At 49.2% G+C, this 13,856-nt stretch overlaps 1 protein-coding gene across 11 annotated transcripts in view; it reads left to right on the top strand.

Annotated features, from left to right (window-relative positions):
• The window catches only part of Kdm2b (lysine demethylase 2B), a 152,129-nt gene that overhangs the window by 24,678 nt on the left and 113,595 nt on the right, over positions 1-13,856 (top strand). For 10 of the 11 annotated variants that reach the window (XM_076560010.1, XM_076560008.1, XM_076560009.1 and 7 more), the window contains 3 exons: positions 588-732; positions 3,743-3,821; positions 5,634-5,680. In XM_076560010.1, coding sequence (XP_076416125.1) covers positions 588-732; positions 3,743-3,821; positions 5,634-5,680 — 271 coding nt within the window. Of the gene's footprint in view, positions 1-587; positions 733-3,742; positions 3,822-5,633; positions 5,681-9,206; positions 9,335-13,856 lie in introns of those variants that run through there. The other variant, XM_076560016.1, reaches the window with a different exon arrangement.

The raw sequence follows: 13,856 nt of genomic DNA, 5'->3' as shown, positions 1-13,856 counted from the left end.
TCCTCCTCTCGCACTAGCGGTCGGTCGGCGGGGGCGGCTAGGGTCTCAACCCTTCCGTTTTCAGCTTTCCAGCTTTCCAGCGGCTCCGGAGCGGCTCCAGCCTTAGAAATGCCGCCGGCCCCGGGTTCCGGCTTCCCGGGTTGGCCGCTGTGGCCGCCGGGGCTGCTGTTACCGCAGAGCCGGGCGCTGCAGCGGCTTCTCTCGGGGCCTACATCTGCCCCGCCAGCTCATGCCCCGAGCCCCCTTCAGGGGTTACATAACCAGGCTCCCCGTGGAGCGGGCAAAGCTCGGGACATCACTGGGGTGGGGGCCAAGGAAAGCCCCCAAATAGCATTTCCACGGCTTCAAACGATGCAGGAAGGGAGTGCTTCGTGCTTCGTGTACAGACAGCTGGGCCTTGGGGGTGTGAGCCCCCTTTTTCTGCTTTTCAGCATCTTTTGGCATTTGCGCAAAGTTGCTCGGATTGCAGTGCTGGGGTGCAGTGGACGCGCGGCTCTTGCACCTGTTTGTGGTGGGCCCAGGGTGAGAGGAGACCCCCCCCAAGTCCTCTCAGTAATGTCCCGGGTTCTCTGGTTGGGTCCCCGCAGCGTGCGATTGACCGCCAGAGATACGACGAAAACGAGGACTTGTCGGACGTGGAGGAAATCGTCAGCGTCCGTGGCTTCAGCCTGGAGGAGAAGCTCCGTAGCCAGCTCTACCAGGGGGACTTCGTGCATGCCATGGAGGGCAAAGGTGAGGCGCCCCCTCTCCGGGCTGCACTCTGTGCAGAGGGCCAGCGCGCACGTGGGGAGGGAGCTGCCTGTGGCTGGGTTCGTATTTCGCGCCCGCGTCCCCCATTCCAGGGGATCCGGTGACGAAACGAGATGGAGCACTGGGGGTGGGGGGGTGGTAAGGGAGGAGGGCAGGCAGGAAGAAGGCTGGGCCTGACGTGGGCCTAGGCCCTGATTGTACCCATCACTAACACTAGGGTGGTCATTGCCAAGGGGCTAGCCGATTGAGAGGGACCCTGGGACAGATACTGGGACTGAGGGAGGACGTGAGCGCAGCATCCTTCCTCTCCCAAGCCGGTTGCGCTCCCTGCGAGAGGTGCAGTGCCTGGCAGGAGCCTTCTCGATGTCCTTGGGACATCTGGGTGAGGGCTGTATGCTTGAAGCCACCCATACAAACCCCTGTCATCCTGGACCCCGAGGGTTATGAACTGGAACGGGCTTCGGGACTGGAGGTAGCAGCACCTTCGGTCGGGGTTACGCCCCTTCGAGGCTTCGGTCTGAGCCTTGGGGTCGGTAGCGCCTTTCCTCCCTGGGCCCTGCCCTGCGGGATTGGAGAAGGGACCAGGTGGGCTGTTGGGAGTTGTTGGCACGACACCCTCCCTCATTCCCAAGCTTGAGGCCTCTAGCGCTCTAACCGTGAGAGTCGGTCTGAATAGTGGGGTCTAGGTTATAAATGTGATGAATTATCCCATCAGGCCTAGAGATAAAAATCTCTGCCCCTTGGCAGTTTGAATGGAAGACTTAGGTACCTCTCTGGAAACAGGGTCTTTTCCCATGCCTGAGAGGAGAGCACTGTTTGCTCTTAGCCTTCCCTGGGTAGAGCAGAAGTTGGTTGGGCAAGCTCCGGTTTTGGAGGGACCTCCTGGCTTTGGGTTTCTCCCAGGCTCTCCTACTGACAGTATGGCCGGGAGCGTTTCTTAGATGTGTGCCTCATGATGCTCCTGTTTGAGGGGAGGCTTTAGGAGCCCTGAACCTCCCCAGCCAGCATCCTGGGGGTCCTATGCGGACCCTGGTCCCAGAACCTTTCTTGGCTGTGGGAAGCAGCCCTTGCTTGCCCAAGCCTTCCTAGGGTGTATGGATTTTTTTTTTTTTTTAAAGTTTCCCTTCAATTACTCATTTTCCATTTTGTGTTTTCCCCATCCCCCTTGGAAACCCCTGTCCTCTCAGCCAGCGGAGGGCAGGGGAAGTGCCTCCCTCCCGCAGGTTCTGGTTGAGTGGCTTGAGGCCTAGAGTTAGCCCTGGAGGAGACTGTCCGGGCTTTGCATTTTTGAAGTTTCTCTTTTGTGCTCATCGCCTCCTGGGGCTCTGGTGGAGTTAGGGAGAAATGGGGGGAGGGAAGAAGAAAAAAAAATATTTTTTTCTTTCCCAAGAAATTTCGCCCCAAAAGCAGGGTGCCAGCCCCCAACTGCATTTTTATTTTCTCTGTATAAACGGGATTTTAATTCTCCTTTTCTTCCTCCGCTTTGTGGAGAGCTTGGCAGAACCTATGAGAAAACAGTATGCAAACTCTTCCTAGTCAGGAATCCTCAGGCCAGGATTTGGGAGCTTTTTCTCAGGCCCATTTGTGGAAGCTGAAACTGTGGGGGTGGGCGGGGAGTGGAGGGGGTGTGTGGGCTGGGAAGGTTACCATCTAGGGAACTCTAAAGGGCATCCTTCCACTGATGTCCTGGCTCCTTTCAAAGGAAGAGGGTTTGGGGGGTTTTGCTTGTTCATTCAGATCTGACCCCCAAACTGGAAGGAGGAGCTGAAATACAGAGGGAACCCTTAGCATGGCTTCAAAATAGAAGCTTCGCAAACATCTCCTCCTTTAAATCCGGAGGAATCCCCATTCACTGGGAGCCCCTGGGGATCGGAGCCTCCGGGGTCAGGGCTTTCCCCGATCTGGGTTTTGTTCTTTCTCTCTTCTTCGGAGCCTGTGGCTCTGGCCTCCTCCTCCCCCAAGGCTGCCCTGGTGAACTGTTTCCCTGAGGCTTCAGTTAGCTCCAGGACTCTAGGACTCTAGATCTTTCTCCTTTCTGACCAGATGGGAGAGAGGACCCTGTGCTCTTGGTGCCTTGAGTTAGTCAGCTGATTTGGGGAGGAAAGAGGGTGTGTCTCAGCACCCCTCACCTCCATCATCAGGGAGATGGTTCGGTCAGAGCCACACTGGTTTGGGCATTGAGAGAGGAAAGAAACAGGCAAAGACAGAGGGGCTTTGGATAGGATGTTGTGGGTGGGAGTCTGTACCATGCAAACTGCAAATAGAAAACTGGTGAATTTTTGGGTGTGTGCGTGAGGGTGGGGGCTTCCTGTGCTCTGTCTTTACAGTTCGCCAGCTCATCCCTCCTGGTTATCCAGTTGAAGCAAGTATTATGATGGGCTCCAGCAGAATTTCACTATAGGAAGACAACAAAGCTGTGCCCGGTTCTCTAGTTATTTTGGCACCAAATACATAGTTTCCAGGGAAACCGGCTTTCCCCCCCTCCCCTTCACTATGCAGGATATTACAATAAGATTTTCACTGATGTTCAGCTACAATGGGAACCCTCCTCCTGGTCTCTATGGGGCTTCAGATCCTCCCAGGTAGCATGCTTTAGTTTCGCAGGTTTTTTTCGGTCTCAACTCAGCCTGGCATGTGTTTGTCTGTCCCTATTTCTCAACAGTAGCTGGTGAGTTTTCAGTATAGAGTTCTTGATAAATCTCCTCCCCAGCCCTGGCTGGCCTTGGGCTGTTCATTGACAAGTTGGGACCCGTGGGGCATGCAGAGAATGAGTAAGGCAGAAGAGCTGATGGAAGATACTGCTTGGCTTTGCCTTATCTATCGTCTTATTTTATTTCTCCGGAGGTTTTTTTTTTTCTCCATCTAGCTGGTACCTATATCTAGTGTATATGCCTTCTTTATTGTTTTTCCCCTCACCAATGGGTTGTGGGTCATTTGCTCCTCAATAATTTAACCAAGTAATTGTTTTTTTTTTATTCAAATATCCAAACAGATTTTAACTATGAGTACGTACAGAGAGAAGCTCTCAGGGTTCCCCTGGTTTTTCGGGACAAGGATGGACTAGGAATCAAGTAAGTTGCTAAATTAATGCTCTCTTCCCTGATCTTCCTCTTCCCTGTCACAGTTTCTAGCTCGGGATGGGTTCTCTCCTGACGTCTTCTCCCTACTCAGCACTTCTAGAAGGACCTTTTCCTAAAATCTGAGAATAGCTTCTCCTTGTTCAAGATCTGCTCGAGGAGAAAAACTGTCCAAAATGATGTTTTTCAGGAATTGGGGAGAGAAGTCCTAGGACATTTAAACGGTGATGGATTTCTCCCGTCCCCATCTATCCTGGTCATTTAGGTAGTGATGGATCTCTCACCCCCTTCTGGTCTATCCTGGTCCCATGTAGCAACTTCCTACTGAGCATTGTTCCTCTTTTCCTTAAATCAGAGTGTGGGTAGTGAAAGGACTGGCCGTCCGCTGAGCTTAGACTGGAGCACCAGGATGCATGTTTTCTCAACATACCTCCAATGTGTGGGAAATGGGTCTCCTTCTATGAAGGGGGTGTGTGTTTCCTCCCCCTTTGATATTCTGGAGGAGAACTGCCAGTGTTCTGGGCTGGAGAGAGATGGAGGCAGGCTGGAAAAACAGGTTCCACTCCTTGGGCAAAGATAGGGAAGAATAGGCCGCCTCCTTCTCCAGCATCTGTTGCCAGGCTTGTTCACGTATGTTCCCATCAGAGGCATGAGACTTTCAGCATCATCTTCGCTATGCAGTCCTGGCTGGCGTGGAGCTTGCTAGGTAGACCAGGCTGCCTCAAACTCAGAGATCTTCTCGCCTCTTTCTGAGTCCTGGGATTAAAGGCTGTGACACCATGTGTGCCTCCCAGTAGTTTTGTTTTGTTTTTGTGTTTTGAGAGCCCAGGCTGGCCTCATACTTAAGTGTGTGGTAAAGGAGGACCTTGATCATCTGTTTCTCCTGCCTTCCCTTCCTGAGTGCTGGGATTGTAGGCATACGCCACAGTCCATAAAGGTGTGACGCGCCCTTTTCTGACTCTGACTTTATTTATTTTATCTATTTATTTATTGAGATAGTTTATTGCTGTGCAGCCAAGGATGGCCTGGAAATCACAGCCTCCCTGTTTTAGTCCTCAGAATGTTCCTCTGGGTATAAATTGTCTCTCCTGTTTTCCATACAACTCTATATGGAAAAAAAAATTTTTTTTTCCTCTGTGAGGCCCTGCCTGTCCTGGAACTCCCTCTGTAGACCAGGCTGGCCTGCAGAGATCTGCCTGCCTGCCTCTGCCTCCCGAGTGCAGGGATTAAAGGTGTGCCCCACCACCGCCCAGCTGGAAGGTATTTTCTAAAGGGAGAGAGAGACCCTAAATTAAAGCAGGCATTTGGTCCTTGACACCACACTTCAATTTTCCCTGCTGTAGAGTTGGCCAGTGATGCCCCATCCTCCCCCGAGGCACAGATTTGGTCTTTTTCTTATAGTAGGGGGGCATACTCAATGATTCTAGGTGACCTCCCTTGAGGTACTTACCTGCTTTTCCAGATTTGCCCTCTGGGTTATCTCATATTCCCCAGCATAGAACAAGGAACCCCTTTTGGAAAAATGGTGCCTCCACCCTGGCCTCAGGGTAGAGTCTAGCTCTGTGGTTTATTTATTTTTTATTTATTTATTTTTATTTTCATTTTGTGTTCATTGATGTTTTGCCTACATAATGTCTGTGTGAGGGTGTCAGAAGCTTTGGAACTGGAGTTGTGAGCTGTACTGCGGTGCTGGGAATTGAAGCCAGGTCTTCTGAAAGAGCATCTAGTGCTCTTAACCGCTGAGCCATCTCTCCAGCGCATATTTATTTATTTTGTAACCAAACATTCATGCTTGTCTTTCCGCAGGATGCCAGACCCAGATTTCACAGTCCGAGACGTCAAACTCCTCGTGGGTAAGTGCTGCCAGGTGGGGTAGGAGAAGGGACGGGGAGGTCGTCACTACCTGCCCATTTAGACTTGCAGCTGCTTCAGGAAAGAATGTCCTCCCTGGAGGAGGTTGGAGCAGGTGTAAGCTGCAACTGTCTGATTGTGGAGAACAGGTCAGATCGCAAAGTCCTGAGAAGCTCTCTCAGAGGATGTTGGCCAGCACCGTTTCAGATCAGCAATGCAATTCCAGATCTCTCCTTCGCCGTTTGTTTGTGGGTTGCTGGGTAAACACTGGGTGCTTCATGACCCCTAAAAGACTTTCATGTGTTCAAGGGGGAGGGATTATGCCGCCTTCTTCCTCAGGGTTCTGGACAGGCCTCCGGTGGGGCTTGCCACTCTGTGTTCAGCAAATGCCTATTAACTCTTGAGAGCCTGCGGGGGTCCAGCCGTGGCTTAGCACTTTGAACCTTCCACCAGGTAGCAGATGGTGTTTCAGATGCTGTAGAAAGTCCATCACTAACTCCATTCTTGCTAGAAGAAAGTATGTGGCAGGCCGAGACTCCAGTGACAAGGCCCCTGCCCTCTTTACTAGGACAACAGGCCATAAAGAACATAACCGCATATCTTGCCAGCGATTGAAAAAGACTTGGAAGAAATAAAGCAGAGTGATGGGTCGAGCGTGGTAGGGCTATAAGACAGGGTCGTCAGGGAAGTCCTCTCGGGCTGAGAGAAGGCATTTGAACAGATAGCTGAGTGATAGCAATCAACTCCGGGGGGCCTCTGGAGACGGCTCAGTCGTAAAGAACCCTTGCTGCTCCTACAGAGGCCTGAGTTTGCTTCTCAGCCTTTATATCGGGGCTGCTCACAACCACCTGTAACTCCAGCTCCAGTGGATCTGACCCCCTCTTCAGGCCTCTGCAGGCACCAGCATACATCCACAGAGACACAGAAATGAAAAAAAAAAATTGGCCGGTTGTGGTGGTGCACGCCTTTAATCCCAGCACTCGTGAGGCAGAGGCAGGTGAATCTCTGTGAGTTCGAGGCCAGCCTGGTCTATGGAGCGAGATCCAGGAAAGGCACCAAAACTACACAGGGAAATCCTGTCTTGAAAAACCAAAAAGAAAAAAAGAGAAGTGTTTCTTTTTAAGAGTCAGCCGTGGTAAAGAATAGTCTCGGCTGTGCGTTGAGCAAGGGACAAGGCCTGGGGGACACACAGGACATTTCAACTTAATCAACAAGGTAGACAGTGGTGGAAGAGTTGGCGGTGGCCCCTAGGGCCAAGTCGTCGGGGCCTGGGAGGCCCTGGGGAAATTGGGATTTGGCGATTTAGGATGATGAGAAGCCTTGGGGAATTGAAAACCAGGGTGAGGGTGAACCTATGTGATCCATTTTCTTAGGGGTTATTGACACTTTTAAATTAATTTAATTAGGTAATTAATTAATTAATTTGTGGCACTGGAGATTAAACCAAGGCCTTCACACATGCCAGCCAAGTTTTCTACCAGCTGGGCTGGGCTATATTCCTTTTTTTTTTTTTTTTTTAGTTAAAATAAAATTCATGCAACAAAACACGCTATTTAAGGTATACAGTTTGGTGTGTTGTTTTTTGTATTTTTTTTAATATCGATGTTTTGTAATTATCACTACTATCGAATTCTAGACTGCTGTCACCCAGGAACCCTGCAGCTCCTGACTGTATTTTCCCTTCATATTTTTTTGTATTGAATGACCATGTTTTGTTTATCCGTTTATCCACTGATGGACATTTTTGGTGGTTTCCACCTTTTAGCTGTTATGAATAATGCAGTGAATGTTTATGTACAAGTTTTTTGTTTGTTTTCTTTTTCTGTTCTCTGTGTAGTTTTGGTGCCTGCCCTGGAACTCACTCTGTAGCCCAGGCTGGCCTCGAACTCACAGAGATCCGCCTGGCTCTGCCTCCCAGGTGCTGGGATTAAAGGCGTGTGCTACCACTGCCTGGCTGTACATGTTTTTATGACTGTCCATTTCTCTTGAGTCTTAGGGGTGGGTCTTAGGGCATCTTCGTGTGTTTTCTCTTGCTGTGACAGTCTGCCTGACCCTTGAGTAACGTACGAAGAAGAGGTTTATTTCGCTTCATGGTTTTGAGACTGTCGAGTCCCACAGCGTAGCGTAGGTGTCTGTTCGATATGTGCTCCTTCTGCTCATGGCAGAGAGAGGAAGACCAAGCTAGGGTGTGCAGAAAACAAGCACCCTCTTGCCTTAGAGCAACTTGACATCATGGTAACTAATTCAGTCCCTGGAGTCATTTTTCCTTTCCTATGGGGTCCATCCTCAAGACCTAAATACCTCCTGGTAGGCCTACTTCCCACCTTCAATACTGAGATATTGAATTTCCAACATGTGAACTTGTGGGAGACACTCATAAGAAGTATAAGGTGACTACCCATTAACTGCCAACCTGTTCCTCCATCAAGTGTATCTTTTATATCGGTAAGCTCCGTATGAACGTTTCGATTGCGCCTCATCTACACTTGCGTTTCTTATGGTCTGTTGTGTTTTTTGGTTTTTAGTTTGTTTTTGGCTCTAAGTATTTTCCTTATTTAATTTTGTGTCTTGGGCTTTCGTGTTTATTCTTGTTTGAAACAGGGTTTCATTATAAAGTCCAGGCTGGTCTAGAACTGGCCAGTTCTCTCCTGCCTCAGCCTTGTTATTCCATGTGTGTGCTACCACACCCCATCTGTGGTTGTGATGATGGCCATGCCAGTGGGTATGAATTAGAGTGACTGGATTGAAATTTATGGAAACTACACATGTGGAAGAGGAAGTCGGCTGGCTAATGGCATGCCAGACCATTTGGTCAGAATAACTGGTACAGTTGCTTTTTGTTTTTGTTTTTTGTTTTTTTGGTCTTAACAGGAAGACCCAATTAGATGGTTCTACCATCCTTCAGACTAGAAATGTATAAGCTAGCTAACCTGCTTCCATCTCTGTCAATATTCTTTTTTTTTCCCCCTTTGTTTTTCGTTTTGAGACAAGATCTTACCCTGTAGCCCAGGCTGGCCTTAATTAAGCTCACATTAATCCTTCGGCCTCTACCTCCTAGATGGTGGGATTATGGGTGTGAGCCATCATATCTAGACAGCCTGTGTGTGTCAATGCTTCAGGAAGGTGTGAGGAGCTTCGACACTGAATGATAATGGTGTTGGTGGCTGCACCTCTCCTGGGCTTTTATGTTTGTCCATTGTGGTCTCCGTCTGCACAGGCTCTAGAGAGAGGTGACAGGCGCGTTTATCACAGATGATGAATGTAACTCAGGCTGGCTCAAGCAGAACAGAACAGTTGGTTTACATGACCTATCCCGGCTGTAACCTTTAGGCACATACAGATCTGGGTGTTCTAAATCTATCCCAGAGGAAGTTGTCTCAAGAGGTCACCTCTTGCCTCCGGCTCGGTGGCCAGCGCCCTTTCTGCCCGACCGCCTCGCTGGCCTTTGCCTTTCTTTCCTCCTTGCTTCCTTTTCCTGACGTGTTTTGGGCAGTGCCGCCCCTTGTGAAGGTAAAAACAGAGCTCGGAGCCCCCGGCTGCCACCTGACCACCACAGAGTCCTTCGTCCTGACTCCCCTCGGACATGTCCATGTCATGTCTCTGGGCTGGTAGGGAGTTTGGCACCATGGCAAACCTGAAGCTGGTAGCTTGGGACGGTAAGCCCCAGGGGCCGACGGTCCTGGCAGACGGAGAGTGAGGAAACCATTCTCCAGGGTTTCTCAGAGTCGGAGACGTGTTCCTAACATGAACTCAGGCCTTCTGCTAGGAGGCCGAGCTGGGCTGGTGGACCGACCAAGTTCGGGAGGGGGTGGGGGGTGGGGGGTCAGCTCAGTGAGTAAAGCGTCTGCTATAAAAACGTGAGGGCCTGAGGTTGGGTCCCCAGCACCCACGTCCGTCTGTGCTGAGCAGGTGTGGGACCTGACTGTAACCCCAGTACTGGGGAGTGTTCAGGATCTCTGGGATAAGCTGGGGGGGCGAAACTGAACAAATCGGTGAACTCTGGGTGCAATTGAGGGACCCCACCTCTCTGGGTATGGTACAGAGTAACTGAGGCGGATATGTGATGTCAGCTTGTGGCCTCCACATACATTACACACACACACACACACACACACACACACACACACACACACACCATGCCCCCCCCCCAAAAAAAAAAAGAGAGAGAGAGAAAGGAAAGAAAAAAAGGTGGTGGTGGTGGGGGGAGGCATGACCAGCTGTCCAGGCTACAGCTCTGGCTGGAGACTCCTCTACTGTTTTAAAATCAAGCTTTTGTCTCCTGGCCATCTGTTCCTCATTTGAGCCCTGTCTTTTATTTATAGAAATGGATCTCAGTATGTTTTCCGGGCTGGTCTTGAACTCTTGGGCTCGCTCGAGCATCCCTCCTCTCTTAGCTTCCCCAAGTCGCGGGGACTAGAGAAGCCCGTGCGATGGTCTGCAGTGGCGATAAAAAGTGGAAAGTTTCCATTTCTGTACTATACTTTTTTTTTTTTTTTTTTTTTTTTTTTGGTTTTTTTTTTTTCGAGACAGGGTTTCTCTGCGTAGATTTGCGCCTTTCCTGGAGCTCACTTGGTAGTCCAGGCTGGCCTCGAACTCACAGAGATCCGCCTGCCTCTGCCTCCCAAGTGCTGGGATTAAAGGCGTGCGCCACCACGCCCGGCTATACTTTTTTTTTTAAATTGAAGTATACATATGCTAATAGCGCTGACCGATTTTAAACAGCCATGCACATCATGGAGAGCAGCACCCCAAATTCTCTCTTATGTTCCCATCCAGACTCTCTTTGCTGCTGTTATTTTGATGGCACAGCTGTGTCCTGCCTCTCTTCTTACTGCATGTCCATGGAATCATACTAGATGGCCTCTTGTACTTAGGCAGTTCATAATATTTGTCATGTGTGGTCATAGATTTAGTTCACGGCTGTATAGGTTTCCATTGAGCGAATACTTTGCAGTTGATTTGTTTATGATACTGATTGACAGGCAGTCTGGTAGCTGCTAGGTTAAAGGCTATATGCGTAAGCCACGTGCAATGAATGATGCATGCCTCCAGTCCTAGCGTTTGGAGATGGTTGGGCACGCGGCTGTGTGTCGGTTCTGTTTTGGTCAGTGCCGTTGTCTTGGTTTTAGATGGTGCCTCTTCCATAGCCAGGGTTTTCATGCTCATTTCAGCCATGCTGCCACGGGTATGCAAGGCCCTGAACCTGGCATTCCACCGCCTTAGTCTCCTAATTGCAGACATGTGTTTCTGTGCCCTGCACAAGTTTTAAAATTTCCCTCGCTTGTATTATTATTTTGTCGAGACAGGGTCTCATCTAGTCTATGCTGGCCTCAACTTCATGATGCTCCTGTTCCAGCCTCTCACAGCTGAGGTTACGAGGCAGGTACCATGGAGCCCAGACTGTATTGTCTTTTACGTAGTTAAAATGATGTTTTAGCTAGGTGTGGTGGCGCATGCTTTTAAAATCCCAGCACTCACCGGGCAGTGGTGGCACACGCCTTTAATCCCAGCACTTGGGAGGCAGAGGCAGGTGAATCTCTGTGAGTTCGAGGCCAGCCTGGGCTGCCGAGTTAGTTCCAGGAGAGGTGCAAAGCTACACAGAGAAACCCTGTCTTGAAAAAAAAAAATCCCAGCACTCAAAAGGTGTAGGCAGGTGGTTCTCTGTGAGTTTTAGGTCAGCCTGATCTACATAGTGAGTTCTAGATCATCCAGGGTTATGTAGTGAGACTCTGTCTTTTTTTTAAAAAAAAAAAAAAAAAAAAAAAAAAAAGGCTGGAGAGATGGCTCAGAGGTTAAGAGCACCGACTGTTCTTCCAGAGGTCCTGAGTTCAATTCCCAGCAACCACATGGTGGTTCACAACCATCTATAATGAGATCTGACATCCTCTTCTGTATACTAAATAAATAAATCTTAATAAAAAAAAAGTATAGCCTGGTGTGGTGGTGCACACCTTTAATCCCAGCACTCGGGAGGCAGAGACAGCAGATCTCTGAGTTCGAGGCCAGCCTGGTCTACAGAGTGAGTTTCAGGACAGCTACACAGAAAAACTCTGTCTGAGTACAGTTGGTTTTATTTTGTTTTGTTTGAGATGGGAGCTTCGGGTCTTGTATTGCCAAGGCTGTCTGCAGATTCTAGGCTCAAGCGATCCTCTGTCACCTCCCAAGGAGCTGGGACCCCGGGCACTGCCACAGAGCCCTACAGTTATTTGTTTTACAGACACTATGTAGCTTTCTTTGTATATCAGCTCCTCTTGCATCATATTTGAGAGTTTTTTTTTTTTTACCTTCTCTAAGGTCATGAAGATGCTCATACCTTTTTTTTTTCCCCCTGAAAAATCTTCTCATTGACTTTCACGTTTACACCTCGACTTCATCTGGAATTGATTTTTGTGTTTGGTAAAAGAATAGGGGTCAAGATCTTTTAAAAACAAAAACAGAGACAAAAACATGTGGCTGAAAGGTAGCCTCTCTCCACAGCACCGGCCTCAGGTCCCCGTGCTTACTTGCTGGGCTCCGCTCCGTTTCTAGGCACAGGAATCTGTTCCTTTGGCCAGTCTTACCCGAAGCTTAAAGGGCACACTGTTGGCAACTTTGTAATAGGACTTGTTGTGCAACAGACTTTCCACTTTTTTTTGTCCTGTTAACTATTTTGTGTACACTTGTTACTTATTTATCCTGTGTGCTTGGGCTTGAGAATGACCACAGGAGTATGTGCATGGCAAGACAAACTTGCTGGAATCAGTTCTCTCCTCCCCCTATGTGGGTCCTGGAGACGGACGGACTCAGGGCATCAGGCTCCGTAGCCAGCTGCTTTTCGCTTTGCGTCATCTTGCTTACCAGCCTGTTTGTGGGTCTGGCTTTTGAGTTCTTGGTGCTCGATCCTCCTGCCTCAGCATAAGTGCTGAGATTTCAGAAGTGCGTCATCACACCCGGCTCCTTTGTTCTTTTTCAAGATTGCTTTGGCTTATCACCCTTGGCGGTTCCATATTAATTTTATTTATTTTGCACCTGAGGATCAACCCAGGGCCGCCTCATGCTTGGCAAACGCCTCATCATTGAACTGCACATACCTGGCTCTCTATATGACATTTAGAATCATGTTAATGTTTTGGCATAAGCTGAGGTTGCATGTAGTGATGCACATTCTCTAACCCTAGCATGACAGGAGACCGAGGTAGGAGGATTGGAAATTCCAGATCAGCCTAGGCTAACTTAAAAAAAAAAAAGAAGAAGTCATATTCAGGGAGTAGTGGTCATGTCTTTAGTCTTAGAACTTGGGAGGCAGAGGTAGGCAGATCACTGTAAGTTTGACACCTCTCTGGTTTACGGAGTGAGTTCAGGGCCAGCCAAGGCTACATTTTGAGATCCTGCCTGAAAATAAATAAATAAACAAACAGGCAAATAAAGCTAGACAAAAATAAACACTGTTATTGTAAAGAAAAGTTGGGGGCTGGAGAGATGGCTCGGTAGTTAATCGTGCTTGTTGCTCTTGCAGAGGACCTGGGTTTGGTTCCTAGCATCCACATGATAGCTCACAACCATTCACAACTCTGGTTCACAAATCTGATGCCTTTGCCTTTATCTCCCTGGGTGTCAGGCACACATGTAGGGTGTACATACATACATACACGCAGGCAAGATACAACATAAAATTAAATACGTCTGAAAGTTTTTTAAACAAAAAAAAAAAAAATAGAGAAAACTGGCTTTTTCTAACATTGAATTTTCTACTCAGTGAACATTACATAGCAATGTACGGCATTTGTCGTTAATTACGTTTCTGTAGCTGTGACCAAAGTATCTGTGGACACAACTCCAGGGCGACAGACTTAGTCCGGTTCACAGTATCGGGGGATTCAGTCCACGGCCGAATGGACTGGTGTGTTGTAGAAAATGGGTGGGGGTGAGATGGGGGGGGCGGGGCTTCTTCACCGCATGGGCGATTGGAAGCAGCGCGTGACTGTAATGGGAGGGGCCACGCCACGTGCGGTTCCCAGGATTGGGCTCCAGTTACCCACGTCTTCAGTCAGGCCCCGCCTTGCTCAGGTCTCCCACGCCGAAGTAGTCCGTTCCGATGATGAGTGGATTAACTCGTTCAGTCCTCGGAGCCCTCAGGATCCAGGGAGTCTGGAATGTTCCTGCAGGCATACCCAGGGGAACACTTTACTCACCTCCTAA

Source organism: Peromyscus maniculatus, chromosome 23 (genome assembly GCF_049852395.1).
Source record: "Peromyscus maniculatus bairdii isolate BWxNUB_F1_BW_parent chromosome 23, HU_Pman_BW_mat_3.1, whole genome shotgun sequence".
NCBI classification, from domain to species: Eukaryota; Metazoa; Chordata; class Mammalia; order Rodentia; family Cricetidae; genus Peromyscus; species Peromyscus maniculatus.
The sequence above is the reverse complement of the archived record's forward strand: the minus strand, read 5'-3'. Positions and strand labels throughout refer to the sequence as shown.